The sequence below is a fragment of the Corylus avellana genome, chromosome 5, assembly GCF_965113065.1.
Source record: "Corylus avellana chromosome 5, dhCorAvel1.hap1.2, whole genome shotgun sequence".
Lineage (NCBI taxonomy): Eukaryota > Viridiplantae > Streptophyta > Magnoliopsida > Fagales > Betulaceae > Corylus > Corylus avellana.
The window spans coordinates 28,776,653-28,802,369 of record NC_142494.1 but is presented as its reverse complement, the minus strand read 5'-3'; the positions used below and the strand labels follow the sequence as shown (position 1 = coordinate 28,802,369).

The window sequence follows — 25,717 nt, the reverse complement described above, 5'->3', positions numbered from 1 at the left end:
TATTAACTGTGGTCCTTAACATATATATATATATATATATATATATATATATATATATATTATTAAACTGCAGGGAGATTCTAAAGTAGTATGCTTACACAGTTACACTACTCGACTATATATATTTATGCCTATGAAGAACATTCATCATATCGTGAAAGAGATTTTGATTTCAATTTAGTTGGAGATCTCTTATTGATTTGTAGGCGCGAAAAGTTTAAGTAAAATAAAATAAGAGAATAGTTGTCATATGCTCATCTTTTGTCATTAGCCAAAGTAGAATCATTAGACTCGCAGCTCCCAATAAATTGAGCATAAAATCCTTTTCGGGGGGAGAAGAAACACCCCATTGACTAGAAAATAAAATATCCAAAGAACACAGAACAAACAGTAAATGCAACATATATATATATTGAGGACCAAATTTTGGTACCAAAAGCCATGCCACCACAAGGCGTGGGAGATCACGAGATTCATTTTACTCGATAAATATGACAGTTTCTATCGGTTAAAAAAAAATAAAAAAACTGTTGGTTTGTTGCATTAGCCAAACGAAATAAAGGCGCGATGAGATGGGATGAGATGTAGGATTTATCATTACTCTTCCACCATACCTTCATGGTTAGATTATTTCAGGCGTGGGGGGACTCTCCGCCTCCAACGGTCCAACCACACACCACTTTGCCAAAATAAACCCAAAGTTTAAACAACTAAAACTATATCTTAGTTTCCATGTTTAGGACCATGACGAAGATTCCAGCTGCAAAAATCCAAAATCGGAATACATACTATAAAGCTACGTCACACAACTTCACTCGACCTCGTCCAGAAAAGCAATGTACCGGCCCGCCTTTTCCTTGCATATTCCAGAATCTTAAAGAAATTCATATCCAAACACTCCCACTTTATATATATATAAGCTTTTTCACTGAACTTTCTCATTTTCCATTTTCCACAGCTTGGGAAAGGCGTAAAAGCGCTTCTCAACTTTTTTCTCTCTCATCCTCAGCTTGTCACTTCCAATCTCTGGTCCAAGTCGGCGCTTCTCCGGTATTGTTTCTTGCTGGATTTTCCTTCCTCTAGATCGTATACGTATATGTGAGGTTATATATGTGTGCGTGCGTGCGTGCGTGTATGTATGTTTCAGAGAGCTTTTGGTGTTTCTGAATGGCGGTTGCTAATGAGTTTGTGTGTTAGATTTTAGCGGTGAAGCTGGAGTTGAAGAGTTTGAATTGGATTTGGATTCGGATTCGGATTCTGCGTTCTTAGAGGGAGAGAGAGAGAGAGAGAGAGTGTGTGTGTGTGCGTGTTTCAGAGAGTTAAAGAGAAAGAGAGAAAGAGAGAGAGGAAGAGAAATGGTCCAGATGGAGGAAGAAGGAGGTGGTTTCAGAAAGAAGATAACGATTGGAGTCTGCGTGATGGAAAAGAAGGTGAAATGCGGCTCGGAGGTTCTCTCTTTTTTCTCAATTTATTTGTCAAATAATACGAAACAGAGCGTGCAATGAATCTCTGAATGTAGGTTATATTGCTTTGTTTTAATCTGAAGTGATTAATCTGTTTTATCTTGTAGGTGTTCTCGGCACCGATGGAACAGATTCTAGAGAGGTTACAAGCATTTGGTGAATTTGAGGTATATGAATGTTAATTTTGGTCGAATTTCGCTTTCTCATTTGTTTAATTACTTGTTCTACTCGTTGTTGTGGATTTGGCTTATGCTTCTGTTTGCTAAAGAAAATGAATGTGATCGAAAGGTTTTACGCATGTGATAGTTTTATCTGTGAAGCATTATAGTGTTTGGACGTTTGTTTTAGTTGTTTGCATATTTAAGTGATGCAGTTTTCCCAAATTATGTTGTCACGACTCACTGGGAAAGGAGTTTTTTGATGTATGTGTTGATATTCTCTGATTTCTTGTTGATGTGTTCTTGTCGTTGTGTTGTTGTAGACCATATATTTTGGGGACAAGGTCATCCTTGAAGATCCAATTGAGAGGTATATTTTTAAGTAACTACCTGGAAGATAGTGTTTTAGTGCTATACATCTTATGCTGTGTAATGTTGGTTAAATGAGTGTAACTTCAGGTGTCATGTGAGTTGGGTGCTTCATTTTATTGACATTTAAAGGCTATGGACAGTGTTTTAATAATCGATGATTCTTTGGTTACTACCAAAAGCTTCAAAGTCAATACCATACTTTGGAAAGCGTATGCACATCATGAGATTTATAATCCTAGACAAAAGAAAAAAAAATTAGTTTAGGTGCCTTGGTGGCAGGGATGGAACCAGTGTTTTAAGATTAGAAGCCAAAGTAATGGTGATAATGAAAAGTAACCAAACATATGAGGCCATATAGAAAGTATGTAAACATTTGGGAGGGTCACCTATAATATACTTTGTACAAAGTTAAGCTAAAATGTAAGGGTAAAATTATATTAGAAGGTTTTAAGGTACCACCCTAACTTGCATGTAGTTCCACTCCTGCTAGGCGGTGTCTTTTAAATTGATACTGTTCAAAGAGGAAAAATTCGAATTTGTAAAAAGCTGAATTCCTTTTTGGCATTTCATTGCCATATATCATATGAGACGATGAGTCATTATAAGAGAAGGTAGGCCCAAGCAAGGACAGTTCTGCTTGAGGATGGAGGAACTCTCCTTTGAAGTAATTATAAGAGATTCCTTTCAATATTTGTTTTAAAACTTTTATATTTGCTCTTAAATTAAAAATTGTTTCTATTCCAAAAAATAGAGTTTGAATAAAACAAATTATTTGACTTAATAGCCTTTTTCTTTTATGATATAGAATGGCAAGATATGTGTTTATGTTTCTGTACAGTTCTGATCCCAAACATCTAATCCAAAATTATCATCAAATAATTCTAAATTTACTATTAAGGGGTTCCATAATAAGTAAAGGGGAGAAATTGGTGACTGATTCCGTTCATGCTGTTAGATGGGAAATCTGTTCCTTTTATTTTATTTATTTTTTCCGGTTTTGTCTTTTGTTTCTTGTTTCTCTGTTTTTGGGCATATGATGACTAAATTGTTGATGTATTCTTTTTTCAGCTGGCCAATATGTGATTGTTTAATTGCCTTCTATTCCACTGGCTATCCCCTTGAAAAGGCCGAGGCATATGCTGCTTTAAGGAAGTAAGCTTTCAGTCTTCTTTTGCACCAATTATATTTCATTCCTTAACCACTGTTCTTTTTTAGTTGCTCCCTCTGTCGCACAATAAATGTAGATTTATCAATGGTATTCATTTTAATAAAACAAACACTCTTCCTAAAACCTCCTTAGATGGGTCAAGGACTCAAATATTAAAAAAAGATGAGTTCAAATTTGAGACAAAAAAAATCAAATATAAGGGTTATGTAGGAATTTAAATTGATAAATGCTTTCATTTTTAGGCACTTTTCATCTATTTTGAGACAAACTCAAAAAATGAAAGCACATCATTTACTGCGGGACGGAGGGAGTATTATAACCATAATTTTTCTTACATGCTCTGTAATGCAGACCTTTTCTAGTAAATGAATTAGAACAGCAACACCTTCTTCACGACCGGAGGAAGGTATATGAGGTATGCTTAATGTATTCTGATTTTTTAGTTAAGTGTTCAGTTCCATTATTTGTGTTCAGCATTCTGTGGGAGGTTCTTGTATATGCTTCATTTTCCTTTTAATCCTTTCTGGCGATCTGATCATGCTTTATGTTTCCTTAAACACTTGAATGATTGATTTCTGTATTTTAGGGATAAATTATTTATATGGTAAGAGTCATGGAAGTCCTAAGAATAAACGTTAGTTGTACTTATCAAAAAAAAAAAAGAAAAAAAAGAATAAACGTTAGTTGCTTACCAAGTACTAGTTTGAGGTCTTCTGGTACAGTCCACAGTTTGAGCTCTTCTGGTACAGTCCACATATTGGGGCTATCAGGCCATCCCGGTGTTTTTGCTATATGGTTCTAGGAGGGTTTCTCGTGTTTACTATGTGGACTGGAAAGCGCAGTGTGGCTTGTTTCTGCTGGACTAGTCTGCAAAGGCTGTGTAATTGTATGTATGATGTAAAAAGTAATTTATTACGTATGTATGTATTCATGTTGTCTATGGTCTCCTATCCCGATAACAAATTGTAACTTTATGGAAATTGACAGACGTGGTCATTGTTTTAAGTACTTCATGCATGAATTTGAAATAACTAACAGTATCATGGCATGTCTATTTGTTTTTCATGTTTTGATTTTTATCAAAATCGAGGGTAAAAAGTAATTCATTTTTTTTTTCCTGAATTCAAGCGTCTTAAATTGTATGGAATCCCTGTTCCAAGATATGCTCTTGTAAATAGAGAAGTACCATATCAAGAGCTGGATTATTTTGTTGAGGAAGAAGATTTTGTTGAGGTTCATGGTCAGCGTTTTTGGAAGCCATTTGTGGAAAAGCCTATTCATGGTGAGTTTGATTATATTTATAAACAAGTTGCTCTGTCTACGCTGCTTCTTGTTGTTGACATTTAGGCCAGTAATTTGATACAAGCTTTTGTTAGTTATTCGTTGTTCTTTTCATGTTTTCATGTTTTATTTTTTATTTTTTATTTGCTTTCCCAATGTGCATATATGGTAATGACTCTAATGTGTTTTTGTGAAGGGGATGATCATAGTATTATGATATATTACCCTAGTTCTGCTGGTGGAGGCATGAAGGAATTATTTAGGAAGGTGAGTATTTTATTGACATCTCTTTGTTCTAGCTTGTGTGGACTCAAAACCAATATTTCTTTTGTGTTGTATATGTAATGGATATAGGTGGTTCCTAAAGTCTAAAGGACACGTCTAGTAAAAAAGGCAGTGATATACTGATAAAAAATAGTTAAAGTAAAATTGTGATTGTGTCGGTTGTGGGTCCGTTGGCTTTTGCCACCTAAGTAAAAACTAACCAGTTTGTAGTCAGTTGAATTTAGGTTTTACTCGAGTTTCACTGGCTGTGGGTAGCTTGGGAGGTCCATTTCAAATTTCTGCACCATCAGTTATGGCATAACTGTGAAATAATATATTAGCATATGTACTAGTGACATCCATTGTAGCATAGCAACGTTTCCAGTGGCACATCCATTGGTTTGATGGTTTAGAAGTTTTTGTGGCTTTTATAATTTATTATCCATGTATTATCAATATGTGATCATTATTTTGATTTTAGGTTGGTAATCGGTCCAGTGAGTTTAATCCAGAGGTCAGAAGAGTGAGGCGTGAAGGCTCCTATATATATGAGGAATTTAAGCCCACCGGAGGAACAGATGTCAAGGTTGTGGAGTTTAGCATTTATTTTTCTTGTGTAATGAAGTTATAAACATTTACTTCTGTAAGCAGATGAATGTTTTGTATGTTGTTTCTCCTCGTATCCAATTATTTTTTTGGGTCTTAAATGAGTGTGTTTGTGAAATAAATCTGCTATGGCCTGTTTACTTGCATTTACTTTTTGCAATGCTAGAGTCTATTCTCTATCATTTATTCATTAAAATTATTTAATGATTATTTAATAATTTATCATACTTTTTCTTTCTGCAAATGATTGCTTGAGTTTATTTTCAAATGAATCAATGATTGTAGGTGTATACTGTTGGCCCTGAATATGCACATGCTGAGGCAAGGAAGTCTCCTGTTGTTGATGGCGTTGTTATGAGAAATCCCGATGGCAAGGAAGTAAGTTGTACCTGTAACACATTTTGATTGCTACATCTTACATGTAACTTTTTATCCTTCTTCCTTTTTCTATTCCAATTGTTACTCGCTTTCTCATAGAGATTCCTAGGCTTTGATTTTCAAATTCTTGTTATCTTCTTATTTGTTTGGCATTACTTGAAGGTGGTGTGAGTTTTGTTCCTGACTGGCTAATGGTCTTGCATCTCGGAGTGGTATTGTGTATGGTGGACAGCCACAAAATATTTTTCAGTCAAAACTATAAAAACATCAATTCTGGCATTTTTTGAGCTTAAAACTGGATCATCAAGATCGCTTTTGTGTGGGCAACCTCACCTTGATGGAAGAATGGTTCAGTAGAGCTGCTTCATGTTAGAGTACTCATTCAGGTCAACATTTATCAGTAATCCTATAATTTGGAGAAAAATAAGCCTAGCTAGGGGCAAAGCTAGATGTTTAAGAATCCGCAAAGTTGAGTTTAAAAAATGTTGATTATGTTGTCAATTTCTTGCCACCCTGTAATTACTTCACTGATTTTGCCAGCCTTTTTGTGGCTGATTGTCTTCGTTGGTCTAATGCACATGGTATGTAAATGTAGTTGGTCTTAAAATTCGCATAAAGTAGAAAGCATCTACTGTTACATTTAACTTGGGCTGTTCAATTGCATTTAAATCATCACTTATTGAACAGGTTCAACTGTAACCACTTATCGTTACTAGCCTCCATGTTCAAAATACTCTCTGTACCACGTGCATAGATGTATTGCCTAGTGTAATTGCAATTTGATATTACACTCAGAATATGCATTCCATGTTGTATAAGCGAAAGGTATACTTTCTATTTCAGAGTTCTATATTTTGCAGCCTCAAAAATTTTAAAAACTAACGTACTTCACTCTGCAAAGCAGCCTTTCACACGATCCTGACCCTGTCACATAAAAGTGGTTAATTTGTCTTTGCTGTGTCTTGTCACGGGATTGTGCCTTGAACAGGAGCTTTTGATCAGCAGCCTTTCACACGATCCTGACCCTGTCACATAAAAGTGGTTAATTTGTCTTTGCTGTGTCTTGTCACGGGATTGTGCCTTGAACAGGAGCTTTTGATTCCAAAATTGACTCCTGCATACTTTGATATCTCATGTATTTCATTTTCAACTGACTTGTTTTTGTTTTAATGCATATTTTATTCTCAAGGGAACCTGTTCTTGTCATCATAGACATCCAGCCTTGTCTTAGTTGTCTCTGTTGGGTGCATGTATCCTGTCTAGCAGCTCTGCTTCATCTAGAATTATGTCTTCTTATGGGTTGTAAGCTTTTTGTGGAAAAAAAACCTGGGTTGTGGATGATCGACATCCCCAAATATTAGAACAAAATACATGAATTGCATGTTCAGATGGTGAAATAAGCCAATTAGGGACTAACTATAATTTTTATTTTTTTTTAAATACTAGCTTATAGCAGGTAGCGAGGAGTAGGTGTTGGGGGTAAACTAATAAATTGCTATAAAAGAGTTAAGTTTGATCGTATGTTTGTTACTTTGTTTGACAGGTAAGGTATCCTGTGTTACTGACACCTACTGAGAAGCAAATGGCAAGAGAGGTTTGCATTGCATTTAGGCAAGGGGTATGTTGTCAAGATGTGGTAACAAGTAATCAGTACACTGTTCCAAGGCATTATTGTTACTTCTTATGTATGATCGTTTCTATTCTGAAACATTAATTAAATGCTGGTTTCTATTTGTTTCAATTGTTCTTGCTTGTCAGTAAATTTATTTATCTGCCCATGCCATGATGATCGACAAAAAGTTGTTAACTATTATTTTAATGTAATAAAGCCACCCTACATCCCATAATTCTGGCCAAACTATCTACATCCTCCTGTCTACATCCTCCACCTCACCAACTGGAATAAAACAAGCTCAATTTATTAGCTAGATTAATGGTTTATTTTTATTTTCTCAAAGTTTTCCTAACTTTTCCCAAGTATTTGTTATTTTTGGTTTTGGAATGTAAAATTAATTGTCGGCTCTAGATCAACTGTTTTTTTTTTTTGCAGTACTGTAACATGTTGTATCAGATACTTTGACATCCCATTTTAAAGTCGTATTATATGATTTTTTTTTTTATTGGTATGTTACCCGCTTACCCTACAGGATTTGATCCCACGACTTCACCCTCCACCTTGCTACAAAGGGAGTAAGTACCAGTTGAGCTCAAGCTCATTGGTAAAATCGTATTATATGAATTTTCTCAAAACAGTTATTCTTCTTTGATTTGTTGAGCTCAATGAAGTTCTGAAAATCGGGATGGATATTTAATTTAGTTTCCACAGGCTGTATGTAAGTTGGTTCTATAAATACAGAGGAGCTTCTGTAAATGTTTTTTCTAGTATACTTGGGTAATATGAAATATTTAGAAAACCAATCTACTTCGGTCGGTTCTTAATCATGCTGAGAGATCAGTACTGTTACTATTATATGGCTCAATATAATATGCATGAATGTGTAGACATAACTCTTTCTGCATCAAGACATTACTTTCTTCCTAAATGATTTATACTTTGGATCAATTTATATTTATATTTTGTTACTTGCAGGTTTGTGGGTTTGACCTCTTGCGTTCTGACGGATGTTCATATGTTTGTGATGTGAATGGGTGGAGCTTTGTGAAAAACTCTCACAAGTAATGCCTGTTTTGCTCATTTTTTTCTAATATTACAATATTTAAGGGGGCACTCATTTTGATATTGCCAGCATGAGTGCAACATAAATTAAACTTTTCTTTAGAAAATATCTGTATTGGATTTTATCCTTTTGACGCCGCAGCAGCATAAAAGGCTGCATATGTTGATGCCTTTACCTCCTTAACTAAAGTGTTGAGTTTATTTTTCCCCCTTTCAGTCATCAATGCTCTTAGGCAATCTGTCTATCTTGTTTTCCATGGGAAAAGTTAATTCTTTTTTACCGACTGATAAATCCGATAATCTCAATTTGTCTATGAAATTAAGTTATCGTTTCATGATCTAGAGGGGGAACATATGCATCTATTTACACAATTTCCTTATCAATTTCTGTTATGACCGAAGATTAGTACTGTTTGACGTATTCATTCATATCTGTTGGATGCATTAATTCATAACTAGGTGGGGCCATTATTCTTAGTCACACTGTAAAGTGCCCCTTCATCTGGCTAATTCAACCACTGGCTTTCCCAAAACCATTTACAATGAAAATGACTAAAATGTTCATTAAATGTTATCGTATCATACCATTGTAAGTTACTTTTTTTGAAATTATTTAAAACAATTTGTCATCTTTTATGCATTACTATTATATGTTTCTATTGCAATTTCTCTGCATTACAGGGTTGAATAGTTCAACCAAGGCCAACTTTTTTTTCTAACTGCCTTATCTTCGTAACTTCAGAAACCGCTTGTTATAAAAAGTTCATTTGGTTTCCCTTTACAAATACAGGTATTATGATGACGCAGCTTGTGTGTTGAGGAAGATTTTTTTAGATGCAAAAGCTCCTCATCTCTCTTCAGCGATTCCACCAACTTTACCATGGAAACTCAATGAACCAGTCCAGCCTTCTGAGGGATTAACTCGTCAGGGAAGTGGGATTATTGGCACGTTTGGTCAGGCTGAGGAGCTACGTTGTGTGATCGCCATTATTCGTCAGTATGTTGAGTTTTCCTCGGTCGATTACTTAGAATAGTTAATTCCTTGTTTTCTGTTCTTATCTCCTTTTTATTTTTATTTTTTATTTCTTTTGTAGTGGTGATAGAACTCCCAAACAGAAGGTGAAGTTGAAAGTTACTGAGGAAAAGCTGTTAAAATTAATGTTAAAGTACAATGGGGGGCGGCCTAGATCTGAGGTGATTATTTTTACTTCATCTTGTTTTATTCTACTGAATATATTCTGTTATTTAACCACTCATGGGTTAGTTTATCTGTTGGTTCTCATTCTACAGACAAAACTTAAAAGTGCTGTCCAGTTGCAAGATTTGTTGGATGCAACACGAATGCTTGTACCTCGTTCGAGGTATCAGTCACATTTAGAAGTTTCTCTGATTAAATTTCATGTAAAAACTCACCCTCAATGCCCTCCCCCCAAAAGATGTGTTTGTAGATATGACTTTTTAAAACGTATGGTATCATTGCTTTTAAAAACGAAATGGTTTCAGTACTTCTAGAATTATTGGTTCTACTCTTGGGAAAAGTTCCTTTTTAGGAACTATGTATTTTTAGTGATTATTAGCATAGTAATCTCTAGTCATCGGACAGTTAACTGCACAGGTTCTACATGCAATTTTTGGTAAATACAATATGACAAAAAGGACAACGAAAATTAAAATTGAGCATTTTTTGTTTTTCTCCTGTAATATATTGGTTTAGGAGAGATCCTTGAGGGTTTTTTTTCCTCCTACAAATGAAGCCAGTCAAATGTAAATGAAGATATGAAAATCCTTTCCTCAAGGGAAACTGTTTATTTAGGAACCGTGGGCAACATTAGAGGCTTAGAAGCATGAAGTGGAAGGGATCCTTTTTTTTTTTTTTTCTCAAGCAATAGTTGACAACTGATGCAGTACATTATTGGAGTATTGAGAAAGTCATCTATCATCTTTAGTAGTCTGATGTTATATTTATGCCACAGATAGCACTGAATTTGTAGTCAAATTTAGAACAAGTAAATGTGATTTCTATTTGAAACTTGTAACCAATTTTGCACCTTGTTTTCCCCTTCCAGAAGTTGCTGAGATATGAAGGTTCGATATTAATTAATCTGATGCAGCCCTGAGGCTACTGATATGGTTTTTTTTTTTAATTATCAGAAAGCCCACCAAACTCAACACAAGTGACAAATGAAAGTTAATGCGTTCGCAGAAATAATTGAGAGAACAATGAAATCTCTTTATAGAATAGCTTGCTGTTCAAAGATACAACAAAGCTTCTACAAAATAGATGCACAATTAGGAATCGAGGCCTCAGCCTTTTACTAAGAGAAACTCAGAACCAGACTTAACACTCTAGGAACAGCTTTTGAGACTCTTAAATAGACTTAAGAACCTCTGGAAATCAGACGCCTATTCTTAGGTACGCAGAAAATATCATACAGATTATTACATTCTTGTATCTAGAAAGTCAAATAAGATTTCTTAGGACTTTGACTCTGACTCATTTAGTACTTAGACAGCAGGCATTGGTTCAAATTAATTCTTTTCTTCTGATTGACTCTTGACCTGCTATGGACTGGTTTCTTCATTTCCAGCAACAAATGTAGTGTTTTCTGCATCAGAATCAATGCATGTTCTTAGATAAGGGGTCAATGTTCTGCTCAAGTTTAGTTTGATTTTTCTTTAGGGAAGCTGCTTTCTGGAACTAGGATATCAGGGGCAGAAGCAAGAGCAAAAGTGGGAGCATCTCTGTTTTTATTTTTTATTTTTTTATTATTATTATTATTATTTTTTTAATTGAGGTTTAGAGTGTCTCCGGAGTGGTTAAATAATTGTATCTTTTGTTGTTTAAAACAGAGAATGAAGTAGATGCTTTACTGTTACCCTGTATAACTTAACCAAGGATGCAGCTTAGTAGTCATAATTTGGATCAACATGTTCCACTCAAGAACTCCTGCTAGTGTTTTTTGCGTCATTTTAAGCACAATCATGTGTCATTATTCAGAATGTCTTCAAGTCCTTGCTCCATAAAGTAAAACTTCGGTGAATCCCACTGATTACACCTCTAGCAACAAATTTGGAAGTTCCACACCAATTCAACCCTTCTTGAAGGGATTTTGTATCCTAGTTGGTGGAATAGAGAATGGCCATAAGCCCATCAAACGTATGTGTTACTAGAGACGTAATGAGAACGGAAACTGGAAAATGGTTCCACTCTCAGGTCATACCTTCCCTAGAAGTACGTAAACGGCCATTTGGCATTTTCTTTTTATGCTTCTATGGTTTATGTTTAAATTAAGAATGGAAATAAATATCCTATTTGCTAACGATTCTTATGTTAGAACACTAGCAATGGCTCTGAATTATTGACGACTATTTACATTATCCAGACCAGGTCGAGAAAGTGATAGCGAAACAGAAGACTTTGAACATGCTGAAAAGCTTCGTCAAGTCAAAGCAGTGCTTGAGGAGGTTATCTTGTTTCCCTTTGTGTCATGAATTTGTATTTAATGTTCCAGCTGTGATATAATCATTTTATTGTGTTTTCTTATGTTCATCATAAGTGCGATATACCTGGAGTTGATTTAGCTGTCATACATACACAAACTGAAAGTTATAATGAACAAACCTTTATATTATTTTCACCAATCATAACAGGAATTATGTTAACACTGGACACCTTTCCTGAAAGGAAACAATCATTTGGCTTTTTGAGTTCAGCTAGGCTATATGATTGAAGGTGGATTGTAATTTGTCAGTTTGCACTTAGGCAATGTGCGTAAAATGAAGCCAATGATGCCGTAATACTGTATGTGATATAAAGATTGGATGGTCACTAAATGACTAAATATAAGTATTTTCTTTTATATGAGATTCAGATGATCCTCGTATTCTGTTTTCAGTGTGTTTTTTTTTTCTTGTTCCCTTTTTTTTTTTTTTGGGTGTATCTAGGGGGGACATTTTTCTGGTATATATAGGAAGGTTCAACTAAAGCCTCTCAAGTGGGTTAAGATTATAAAAAGTAATGGTGAAGAGGAGGAAGAGCGACCTGTTGAAGCTCTGATGGTTCTTAAATATGGGGGTGTTCTTACACATGCTGGCAGAAAGCAGGTGATGTTAATCTATGCATCATGCACATGTTTCTGTATTTTGATTAATCTTAGTAATACAATTGTTGCTGAAAAGTACACTATTGAAAAATTGTTGCTGTAACATATTGTTTAATCCTTTTATTTAGTCTCAGTATTGATTTTGCTTCTCTCACTTCTTTGCAGGCTGAAGATTTGGGTAGATATTTCCGGAATAACATGTATCCAGGTTATAGCCATGGATCTTCTCATTTTAATTTGTAAATCATTTGTAATATGTTATCTTCACTATTTCCAACTCTAGATAGCTGACTCAACCTATGTTTATGAAGAGGCAGTTGACTCATTTCAACCATTTTTTTATTAGCTTTTTGTATATCTATTATTTTCCTTCACTAGTCTGGAAGTACTTACTAAGTTCAAACTAGACCATTGATTATGGAGAACTTGTAGATGATTCAGATGCATGAGATCTCCAACTATTTGAGTTAGCTATTCTTCCCAACCGTCAACCATTTGAGTCCCCAATGAATGTGACAATTACTTTGGACTCAATTGTGATTTCCCAGGTTGCATATCACCTTGCTCCGCTTCTGTATGGCCGGTAGATCCTGGACCACTTATTGTCTAGTACCATTTAATTAATAATTATTTTTTGAATTTTTTTTGGTATCACTGAATGCATGCCCTTGTTTAGTTGGGAGGCTTTGTACTTTGACCACAGACTTGAAGTTTATGAATATTTGTATTTTTTTTTTTTTCATTCCTTACTCTTGCAATTTATCATCCCAAGTTGTCTCGACTGGCTAGATGGTTTTTTTATGTTGTATAACATTGAAGGAGTAACCAGTTTTGCTTCGGAAAGGCCAATTTTATGCGCATATATTGATGTAGTTTTAATACAATTGCAGGTGAAGGCACTGGCCTACTTCGCCTCCATAGTACATATCGCCATGATCTCAAGATTTACAGCTCTGATGAGGGTCGTGTGCAGGTATAGCCATAGTAGGGGGCTTGTATGACTAGTCATAAATCTATGCTTTTAAAATTGTCTTCTTCTAGTGCTTTTCTGTCCTCCCAAGTTCTCAGACTGAATATCCAGAGTTTATGACAATTGATGTTTGACTTTCGCATCATTGATGACTTACGTTATTGTACGGTATCCATTGGCAGATGTCTGCAGCTGCATTTGCCAAAGGCCTCCTTGACCTTGAAGGGCAGCTAACACCCATCCTGGTCTGTAGCCTTTTCCTCAATGGAGTTTTGACTGCTTTTGGAAGTTTAGGTTGTATGACTGACATATCGCCAATTTCTAGGTTTCGCTTGTTAGCAAGGACTCCTCTATGTTGGATGGACTTGATAATGCCAGTATTGAGATGGAAGAAGCCAAGGTTTGCTTGCTCCTGCAGAAGTTATGGATGTTTCTGCATATGATATTGTAGTTATTATTATTATATCTGTGAAAAGGTGGTTTGTACTATGTTCTGATCCTAGTAATGATTCTTTTCCATTTTCTGCCCTTAAATTCTTTTCAGGCTAGGTTGAACGAGATAATAACTTCAGGTGCAAAGACGGTCCAGAACAACGGATCATCTGAAGTTCCTTGGATGGTTGATGGAGCGGGACTGTCTTCTAATGCATCTGAACTTCTTCCAAAATTGGTAATCACATTGTCTAAGAGAAGTAATGCCTAACTACCTTTTTTTCTTTTTTCCTCTCTCATTGGGCTATAAATATGTTCAAATACAAACGAAACCTATGCATTTCATTCTAAGCACATCTTTATGACCATGGTGAAATTATTCAATGCAAGGTAACAGTTCACCCTTTAACATGATCAAAGGGTCTGCTGTGGACTCCACATGTGGGACCCACTTTTATTAGTGGAACAGGTGTGCACAGAATAATGTCTTCTGACCATGACTCTTTAGCAGTGATTTTTATGAGCTTCTTTGTTTTATTTATAGCTGTTTATTTTTATGTTTTAAGCTTGTACTGCCATTACTGCATGATTTCAAGTTGGCCCCAGCGTTTCTTTTTACATTTTTTTTTTTTTTTTAAATTCAATGTTGCAAATACGTTGATAGAGGGACACTGGTGCGTCTTAAATATTATTTTGATTTTGACATCACCACAGATTATTAGTGCTAAAAAAACAAAATTTTCTTGTCTGTTATTTAGTTTTGATTCAATTTCTCATTTGATGTTGGATTATCACAAGTGACGAAATTATCTATATTCCATTATCATAGGTGAAATACCTTTTTCAGGAAGCTGGAAGAAGTACTGGTTGATTCATGTTTGAGCAATATTCTGTGCCTTTTGTGTGCATTTTAGTTGGGTCATGCAGTTACATTAAGCAATATGTACTTATCTGCAATATGTACTGATCTTATCTATTTCCTTGTGCTTATGGTACAATTTATTCACTCATCAAATTGCTACAATTTATGCTTGTACATGTGCATGGAAAAAGCATCTTACATCCTTTATTTATTTTTTATTTTTGAATTTTTTTTCTATCGTAAGTAGGTACAATTTTGATTACTTATTAAAAAAAATTGTAAGTAGGTACAATTGACTAAGAAGGTGACCGAACAAGTAAGACTACTAGCCAAGGATGAGGACGAGAAACTTACAGAGGCAAGCTCATATGATGTGATTCTGCCTTATGACCAAGGAAAGGCTCTTGGTAAAACAAACATCGATGTTGGTCGCATTGCTGCTGGGTTACCCTGTGGTAGTGAGGGATTCCTTTTAATGTATGCTCGCTGGAAAAAGCTTGAGAGAGACTTGTATAACGAACGCAAAGAGTAAGTGTTTTGACATTACGGACTTAATTGTGGTTGTGTTTGGAATGTAGATCCACAAGTGATTGTATGCATCATATTCTCTGGTATGAACAATGTGTGAAATCTTCGAAATTTTAGAACTTCTTTTAAAAGTTGAGCTACTTTTAATATATATTTTTTTCAATTCAATCTCTACATAATATGACTCTGAAGAAATATTTTTAGTTCGTTTTGTATTTAGTTGAAAGAACAATGATTTTGAATTTAATATTCTAATCGTTTTAATATGATCGATTGGCAATTTCATTGACATTGTTGGTTCTCTTGCAGGCGGTTTGATATACCACAAATTCCTGATGTTTATGACTCATGCAAGTAAGTCATTGGTTTTAAATAAATATTGAATTCAAGGTCTAAGAATGTTCCGCATCACCTATGCTGCATACATGGATTTTCCCACACCAGATTGGAAAGTTTGACATAATTACTTTCCCTCATTATGCCTCACTTCAAGACGTGTGTCCATTAACTAGTCCCTCTCACTGGTTTGACCTCTAGAATTAGAGTAATTTTTGGAACAACCCTTAACAAATAAACCCTCAGCCTATCATCACTACCTACCACATTCAATCTATGGATGTGGGGAGAATGTTTTAATTTGGACTGGAATGTTAGTCTTGCTATGGTTTTCAAATTTCAGCAGGCTTCTTCATGGCTGCCTATAGGGCCTTGTTTATTCTGGTGTTCTAAATTGTTTTCTTATGCACCTCTACTGAATTTATTAATAGTTTGACACAATCATTTCTACCGATCTATGTATTGAATGTTCCTACGCTAGTAGAAGAACCAAACCCCATAGAACTTCCTAACTCATGCATGTCATTGATTGGAAACTAGGATATCCCACCTGAATGCAATGCAACACTTCTTTGGAATTAGAGGCCGTTTCCCCTGGCCCAGTAGTAACAGTAAATTTTGTGTCAATTGTGGGTTGGAGCTTGTGACTTGGTTGGAATGTGCATCAAAACTATGGCTGCAGGCCAGTTTGGATTTGCTCAGCTTACCAACAATAATTATGAACTGGATCTGTGTAGGCAGTTATAGTAGGACTCTACTTATGGCCCTTCTGATTCAAATCCAACCAGTTTCATGGGTATGTATTTTGAAAACTTGGCACCTGCAGTTATGAAGCATAAGTATGTCCTTGTCAAATAGTTACTAAATGGTGACGAGTAAGAAAAGGCAATGGCACTGGTAAATTTGGTCAGACATTATTTTATCCCCCTTTTTTAACCCAAGGAGCTGCTTGGTGCTCATACTTGTGTCTGTCATTGCAAGAGCCAAAGTCCTCTTTAGTAAATCACTCTATGCCTACTGATTGTCATTTCGTATGAGGAACTATAATTTTCTCTGTTATATGTTTGCATTTTGGTTTTAGCATATTGTTTCTTGACGTACCTTTGATAATTTATTAGTAATGGGCAGTTTGATGAGTACATCCCTCATGTCTTCACCTTGGATTTTCTCCAAGGGAACTAAAAGTTTTAGTTGGAAGTAATGCTTGTATGAATGGCAGAAGGCTTGTATGAAACATGGAATGTAAAGGATTACTTCCTCGAAATTTAGATACACAATTGTCTTATTCTACAATTTTGTTTCAAGGAATTTGTTTGCTTGTTTTTGTTCACTGTAATTGAGTAATACTAATGAATAGAAGTTTAGAGTACGGGAACGGCATATGAGTGACAGTGGTCTGGGCTGGTCAGGTGGTTGGGGATACCTAAGTTATACAAATAGGGGAAAAATACAGAAAACGAAAATGCTCCTAAGGTGTGTTACAACGTCACTTTCCTTGAGAAAATATTTGCCCCCACCAGAATTGGTATGCAACAGGGTTTACAGCAAATTTTTCTCCAGGATACAATGGAGCCCAGAAACCTCTGTGTTTTTAATTGCGTTATGCACAAACGAAATTAAAACCCGAAAATACCCTTAGACTTTCTATTCTAATCAGAGACAAAAAATAAAAGGATAATGCTTATTTTTAAAATTCAAAACAAGGGTATTAAAGAGAATTGAATTGTCATAGATAATTATCTATTATCAGATAATTTCGAATTTGAAAATAAAACTGCTATTTTGAATTTCGAAGATAAAACTGCTGTAAACTGTTAATCCAATTGGCACTTAAATCTGACCGTTAGATTAAATAATTATTTAATCTCAATCGTTAGATCAACAATCCAGTAGATCTAACCATTGGATCTACTTAAGAAGCATTCTACGGTTTAGATCAAACCTCTAGATCGAACGATCTTGACCATCCAAAAATGAATGGTCATGATCTGATCACTCCGAGCTCCGTTGCTAAGTGCCAAGTGCGCCATCAAGGCGCCACTAGCGCCCTACAGCCCACGCCACGCGCGCGCGTGTGCGTCCGGTGCTTCACATCGTACGGTAACATGTATTAGGGTGTACCCTAACATAGATCATTTAACAGCTTAAATTTGTTGGAACTTATAAATGCCAACAAAATCTTCACTCTTTCCAATGTGGGATAACTTTCATTCAATGCTCTTTAAAACCTTCCATTTAAAACATTCCCAAGACACAAAATAATATATATATATATTTATTTATTTATTTTGAAAATATTTCAACAATGACATGATAAAAGATATATGCATGTTGCACGCCTACCTGCATCAACTTATGTATAGGAGTAAGAATTTTTAACTTTCATGGAACATGCAACAGCCAAACATGAATATTCTGGTAGAACTTAGAGAGTTTTTAGTGGTTCTTTTGTTCTTGTTAAATCACCACTTATTCTAAAAATTTAAATTGATAGAAAAAGATGAATTTTATCGTTTAATCAATACTTTAACATTCATCTTCACGTGTGGGCTGAAACTCTTTTTAATAGGTGAGGCCCAACGTGTGAAATTTTTAATTGAAATGGGGGGTGAATTGACGGAAACAGAATTTGAACTCAGAATTTCTGCTTTGATACCATGTTAAATCACTACTTATCCCAAAAGCTTAGATTGATAAGAATGGGTAAATTTAATCATTTAATTAATACTTTAATACTCTCTTTCACATGTTCAAACTCCATTTTATTAGGTGAGGCCTAACACGTGAAATATTTAGTTGAAACAAGGAGTGAATTGATGAAGTTAGGGTTCGAACTCATGACCTCTAGTTCTGATACCTTGTTAAACCACCACTTATCCCAAAAGTTTAAATTGATAAGAAGAGATAAATTTAATCATTTAATCTATATTTTAACAGCTCTCAATAGCAGCTCAACAAAAATCTTTGGTTCTCCTTATGTTCATCTATCTTATGTTGTGTCACAATCTTCTGTGAAATTTAATTAAAATTCAAGTTGAACATTTTATCTTGATTCAAAGTTTATTATGGCATCTCACTGGCAGAGAAATTTATATTCTGATATTAACCAGATACATTTGTGTTAGTTGTGATGATAAGTGCTATTCTTGACTTGCTGCTTTGGCAGATACGATCTCTTGCACAATGCACATCTTAATCTGGAAGGGTTGGATGAACTCTTCAAAGTTGCTCAGGTGACGGACAAAAGTCTATTCTTGCATTCATACATCTTTAGAAGGGAAATCATTTTCATATCATTGTTGATATAATAGCAAATGTTCATAACTTTGCTGCAATGGAATTAAGTGATACTGTCTTTTACTTGGAAATATAGCAAAAAAGAAATGGTTGCTGGACTTATAATTCTGCTATCCATTTATCTTCAATCCTAGAATTTCTGCTTCCAAGGGATGTGCTTCGCTGTCTTCAAAAAAATTGTCCTCTTGTTCCAAACAAAACCCTGAACAATCTTAAAGTATAATTTTGAGTATCAGCAGTTGTGGGAAATAGATTGCATGGGGAGTTAACATTTGTATATATCCACTTTTTCTAGTATGCATATCGAGTGTTGGGTAAGATTGGTTCATTATCACAGATCAACTGAAAATGATCTTTATATTGTTATTGCAGTTACTTGCAGATGGTGTCATCCCAAATGAGTATGGAATTAATCCAAAGCAGAAGCTGAAGATTGGATCAAAGGTGAACTCTCTGCTGTTATTCTCCTCATTAGTACCAACAGAATGTCAAATTCAATCAAATCAACGAAAAAGGAGAAAGCAAAAAATAAAATGTTTTTGATGTAAATTCAGACCCTACAAGAACTTTTCGCAACATGGACTTCCATACCTTCTTCCAGTACATTGTAACCATAATAAGTTTCAACACTACATTGCAAACATAGTGGCAACCTGTTCATTGAAGACCGAACCATCAATTCATGTAATTTTATTTACATGTTGATGTTGGGTAAAGTAGATAACAGTTAAAAAAACTCAAGGATATATGACCTTTCTTTCTTTCTGTTTGAGAATGCATGTCATCTGAACAGCCACTCGGAAAATAAATATTCTGAAATTCTCCCAGAAAATATGAGATATATAGCCTTAATAGTGGAGCATCAGGTAAAAGTTAGTGTATACAATGCTAGTCATAAACATGTATGGAAGCTACTGGGCATGCTCAAGAATGTGTGGCCGGTTCTTTGCAGATAGTATTACTGCTGAGGTATCTAGGATGTCCTGTGGTCTAACATTATTAACTATTGTGGTCATTGGTCACATGTATATTCTTGGGAATTTACTGTGCTATTTCAGATTGTTCTATGCAGCCAATATGCTGGATCACGAATATAGGTTCAGATCCGATGTGAACATTACTAATTCCCTGTTTTTTATGCTGCCTTAATAGGGGGGTTCAGATCTGCTGCCTCTTCCTGCATACATGATTTGATTTGAGATAGGATTTTAGAGGAAAGAAAAGTGAAAAAGAATTAGATAGAGGAAGTAACATCAAAATCTTTAGTGCAGCACAATGGTTCAGATTTATATACGTTCCATGCATTTCTAGTTCTACACAGGAAACAGCCAAAAAAGGTAATAAGATAGAAGATAAAATTCAAATCACGGAGTTTTATTGGGTTTAATGAACCCAAGAACATATCCTCTGTAGATTTTCTCTCACACTAGAATATTTGTTAGAACATGCTAAAAGAAGTACTTTTTCTAGAGCTCAGCTTGATTGCTTTGAATCTTATAATTTGGGCCCTTTATTCTTCCTAAACATCATATGATAGTCACATTACTCTTTCAGTATACCCAGGTATTAAAATAAGCACAAATAGAAAGCATTGGAACCAATATAAAATGATGTCTGGAATTTTAAGTTGACTTATGGACCTTAGCCCTTTGCACACGTCTTGGGTCCTCCTTGGTCGATGATGCTTGTTGTATGATTATCTTTATCCCATTTGTTTCATTTTCTGTGGCCTCAATGGTTACAGCTTAATTTTATATTTTTGCAATCCAGATTGCTCGTCGTTTGTTGGGTAAAGTTTTGATTGATCTGAGGAATACTCGTGAAGAAGCCCTCAGTGTTGCTGAATTAAAGAGTAATCAAGACCAACATTCTATATCCAAGAAAGCTGAAAAGGAAGATGCAGATTATCAATCAAAGCTTTACGTTAAGAATGATGACTTGAGAAGAACTAGCCCCACAAGTGATACAATGGATCAGGATGATGACGATGATAAAGAGACAAAATATCGTTTGGATCCCAAGTAAATATATAACTCTTTGTTTGTTACATATTCACTCGGCTGTTAATAATTATATCCAGTTTTTAACCTTATTTTCTATTAGGTATGCAAATGTCAAGACACCTGAACGTCATGTGCGGACACGCCTTTACTTCACATCAGTGAGTATAATGTTTCTGTGTGATCACACCTTGCCTACGGAAGCTCTCTCTCTCTCTCTCTCTCTCTCTCCATAATTTTTACAAACAAAGCAAAGATTGATGGTTGTGCTTTTTGGCTTTTTAATAGTATTCAATTACTTATAAAAAATATAAATAAAAAAGTTTTCTTCAAGGACTTAACATACATTTAAAGTATAGGATCCTCTCAATTATCAATTCTAACATGGAACTTCCAAGTATTTGGATTAGAATGACATACCGTTAGTTTAATGCATTTTCTCAAATATTTTTCTTCGAGATTCTTTCCTTTCACATACTTACTGGTAGGCTTAGTGTCTTTCCATTCATGTGGAGCGCCCAGAACAGTTATTAATGTTAAGCTGAAGGAATTTGCATGCTGCTTCCCTATTTCCTCTGTCAATTCTGCAACATGATATTCACAGTTTACATTTATTCTTTTTGGATGACAGGAGTCTCATATCCATTCCCTCATGAATGTTCTCCGTTACTGTAACCTGGATGAATCTCTTCAAGAAGAGGATAGCCTTGTTTGCCATAATGGGTTGGAGCGTTTATATAAAACCAAGGAGCTTGACTACATGAGTTATATTGTACTGAGGATGTTTGAGAACACAGAGGTAAGTAATTTTTTTTTTTTCATAGGGTAGGTTCTTTTGGTAAATTGTCAATACTCTATGTTTATGGACCCTGCATGGACTGGCCTGTTTGTCCAATAAACTGGTCTGTGCTTAAAGGTAGCAACATTATGGAACCTGCCAGAGTCTTTGACTCACTCATGCTACCTGATTGGGCTATAGAGAACTTATGTTATTTCAATTTCTGACCTCTACAAAACAACCTGAATTGTTAGTGGCCAAATCTGAAACAGCTTACTTACCTGCGCGCCCTCGTCCCCCCTAAAAGGAAAAAAAAAAAAATTATCTGGCTTTACATGGTTCCTTCCTGTATCCATATTTGTGGGTTGTCAGCAACAAACTTTAGCATCTTTACAAGTGTTTGTGTCGTCTCAGTAAAAACAATATATCAGCATAACTGATCTTACGCATACATATAAGTGCTTGGCCTTTCTTCACGACATGAATGTGTGCTGTAAATTCAAGCAAAATTTAAGTTAATTTACACTATTCTATCAATAAGTACCTCTGTTTACAACCTTCGTTATTTATTTTTTTCCCACTTCTTGTTAAGGTGCAACTCCTTAAATCATATGCATTGTTTTTTTTCTTTCTCCTTGCCTTTATATCTTATAATTTATATGTGATTATCCATCGAGTAAGAATTGCTCCTCGAGCAGTAAATACATCTTTTACTTAATATTAAAGTGTCAATACTGTGTGTTTTCTAATACTTAAAATTTTGAATTTTGATGGAGACCTGCGTTGAAGTTGAAGATGATTAAAAAATCAACAGGGACAAGCATTTTGTCTTCATTCACTCTATTTAATGCTATCAACTCTTGCCTAATGATGATTTCACGTAATTAACATACTCAAGTTCAAACATGGGTCCGTCATGGTGGGTGGGCATGTGTTGTTGATAACTTCTTTTCTGTTTGGAAAGTTTTGGTTCTTTGGAGAATTTCTCCTTTCCATTTGTTCAAGTTACTTACGTACTGTAACACCCTGATCCCATATTAGGATGAAGAAAAGAAACCCACATAGAGTGGGTGGTTTATAAAGATAATCATAAGTGCTAAGTCTCACATTGCCTAGTTACTAGATGAAACTGGACTTTATAATGAATTTTAGGAAAGCTTCAAATTGACTAGTCCTTTTGGAGTAATAGCAGATGTGACTAGCGTTTTTCCTTGGGTTGTTACAAGTGGTATTAGAGCTACCTAGTAACGCCAGGTCATGTTGTACTGTAGCCCTGACGAGGACGTCAGGAATTTAAGAGGGGGAGTTTGTAACACCCCGATCCCACATTGGGAAGATGAGAAGAAGCCCGCATAGAGTGAGTGGTTTATAAAGATAGTCATGGGTGCTAAGTCCCACATTGCCTAGTTACTGGGTGAAACTAGGCTTTATAGTGAATTCTAGGGAAGCTCCAAATTGACTAGTCCTTTTGGGGTGATAGCACAGATGTGTCTAGTGCTTTTTCTTAAGTCGTTACACGTACTCTGTCTCTCGAACTCGCATCTCACCCTCGAACCCATTCATAACGGGAAGAAAGTGCCGTTTGAGGCAGAGCTTATTGGCTCCTTGACTTTATTTTTATTTTATTTTTAATTTAATGGGCTGGTCACTTGATTCGTTCTCACCTCGAATTTTAAGAAATATAGTTCACATGATGAGGCAATCCTAATTATCTAATTATTGTATTGCTAATTGTTTATAACTTTTACCTTTTACCAGTCCAGTTGAATAAGTCTGGCCATACATCCTCTCTTCTTTTTTCAATGGTGAGTCTTGGCCCCCGTGGTAATATGCCATATGTAGGAAATCTAATGAGACAGAAGCTTCTCATCATTCTTTGAATGAAAGTAGTCATATGCAAGAGTAGTAATTATGCACTCCAAACCTAAACTAAACCTAGGGGGCAATCTAACCTGCGAGTAGAATCCTTTATAATGATGAGACATGTAGTTGATAATTGTTAGACTGGTATGTTCCATTACTCCTTGTCATGAATACTTGCTTAGCTTAAAGTATCAATAGATATTTATGGTGTATGCTGTGCATAATGTTTTGCAGGTAGCCTTAGAAGACCCTAAAAAGTTCCGCGTAGAGATGACCTTTAGTCGTGGTGCAGATCTATCCCCCTTGGAGGTAATGCATGTTTAATTTTGGTAAAGTTCTCATTGAAGCACCATCTGAAAAGGAGTTAATGGTAGGCATGTTCATCATGAGAAGGAAACTTGAGTTATTAAGTTGACAGTTCTCTTTGGTGTGTCTTGAAACTATCCTTATGAACCCTGAAGAATAATTCCTCGTAGGGCTTACTAGAAATAAGACTAAAGTGGTTGTTCTTGTGAGTATGCTATCACTGCACTCCTAATAGTGTTTTTGGCAACAAACATGGCTAGGGTTGGATCAATATACCCACTTTCTGGACACCTGTCCAGCTGATGTTTAAGTTTCTTCTTCCTATGTTGGTGGCATTTTGGACCTGATGAACCTCATTTCCAACAATGTTTTGATACCAAGATGGAAACCATTAAGATGGGCTTATTAAATTCATATAGGCATGAAATTAGTCACGGCAGTGATCTTTGCATGTTTAACAAGCTTCTCTTTTGCGTGGCAGAAAAATGACAGTGAGGCTGCGTCATTGCACCAGGAGCATACACTACCAATAATGGGTCCAGAAAGGATGCAAGAAGTGGGATCATATCTCACATTAGAGAAAATGGAAAGAATGATTCGCCCTTTTGCCATGCCAGCAGAAGATTTCCCCCCACCATCAACCCCAGCAGGATTCTCTGGCTATTTCGCAAAAAGTGCAGCTGTGCTTGAGCGCCTGGTAAACCTTTGGCCTTTCCATAAGCATGCAAATTCTAGTGCAAAGTAACAAGCACTTACGCTTTATTTATGTTTCCCCACTCGCCTCATTCTTTAGTTGTTTCATATGATGCATCCTGATATTTGAAGAACTTAGGCTGGTTGAACAGCTAGAGTGAGTTTCAAGCTCCTTTAGAGAAAAATTCGCTATTTCAACAACGAAGAATGTTGTTGGAAGTAACCATATCGGCTGGAACTGACAGACTTAGCTTACAACCCTTTTTTTTTTTTTTGGTGTATTTTTGTCCCCATTCTTCCGTTAGTGTGAATAACAGTACTCCTTAGCGAATGCCGTGCCCAAAGTCTAGATTGTTAGTGTTAAAGTCCATAATAACCATACGCTTGTTTGATCAGAAATTACTCTTGTTCTTATTGTGTAAAAACTGATGGGATTATTTTTGTTGGCTAACAAGATTTCCGAGGCTCTTTGAACTCAAAGAATCAGTTAATGCCAATGATAATAACTAAAAGCACAAGTCTGTTGAATAATTCAGTCATTTCCAAGCTTCCATTTTGTGTGTTTCTTTTCTTTTTTTCTTGAGTATATCCCACTTTCTTTTTTTATAAGCGCTAGATTCTACTTACTCCCTTGATGATGTATGTAGCATCCATTTTATACATGATGTGGGCTGCTATAGTGATGCCTCGGGAACTATCCTAAATCTGCTTTGGGATGAAGGCCAAATCATTGCAAAGAAAGTAAACTGCGAAAAAGAGAGGCTTGAGAAAAACGAAAATAAGCGCATAATAGCAATTGCCTGCGGAAGTGCTTGATTGCGTGCATCACCCATGGTGATGAAATGGCATGTTTGGATTGCCATGCTTTGGTGTCAGATGTGAATATTTCAACAGCGAGGTTCAGGGTTGCCATTGAGTCAAGGGTTTTGGGAAAGGGGAAGGCTACCCTCCTTTTGTGTAGCGTACTGTCATTTGATGAACAAGGGAAAACGAAAGTACTCCTAACACTTTTGGATTAGAGATGCCAAGCCAAGTTTGGCCCGATTCGTAAACATCCCATTCAGTTCATTTCTTTCCCAACCCCTGCATGTGCTTATTACGGGTGATGTCAACACTAATCACAGCTGTACATTAGCATACCCTACCCAATCCCATTGCTTGGGTTCAGGGACGCAAAACCCT

General features: G+C 35.7%; 1 protein-coding gene across 6 annotated transcripts; it reads left to right on the top strand.

Moving 5' to 3' along the window:
- Positions 1-933: 933 nt before the first annotated feature.
- LOC132180733 (inositol hexakisphosphate and diphosphoinositol-pentakisphosphate kinase VIP2) lies at positions 934-25,088 on the top strand. Of its 6 annotated transcripts, none has more exons than XM_059593646.2 (31): positions 934-1,050; positions 1,205-1,448; positions 1,571-1,630; positions 1,945-1,991; positions 3,062-3,145; positions 3,513-3,576; positions 4,290-4,443; positions 4,639-4,709; positions 5,188-5,292; positions 5,598-5,690; positions 7,234-7,326; positions 8,281-8,366; positions 9,158-9,364; positions 9,462-9,561; positions 9,658-9,728; positions 11,751-11,832; positions 12,313-12,471; positions 12,636-12,678; positions 13,361-13,443; positions 13,623-13,685; positions 13,766-13,840; positions 13,985-14,110; positions 15,021-15,262; positions 15,572-15,616; positions 18,765-18,831; positions 19,268-19,339; positions 20,666-20,916; positions 20,999-21,056; positions 21,527-21,694; positions 23,771-23,845; positions 24,324-25,088. In XM_059593646.2, the coding sequence occupies exons 2-31, from the start codon at positions 1,356-1,358 to the stop codon at positions 24,585-24,587; spliced, it is 3,201 nt and encodes a 1,066-aa protein (XP_059449629.2). In that variant the 5' UTR covers positions 934-1,050; positions 1,205-1,355; the 3' UTR covers positions 24,588-25,088. The 6 variants fall into 6 exon arrangements, with proteins under 6 accessions (XP_059449629.2, XP_059449628.2, XP_059449631.2 ...); XM_059593645.2 differs by having other exon boundaries at positions 1,198-1,448; XM_059593648.2 differs by having other exon boundaries at positions 934-1,430.
- Positions 25,089-25,717: the final 629 nt, after the last annotated feature.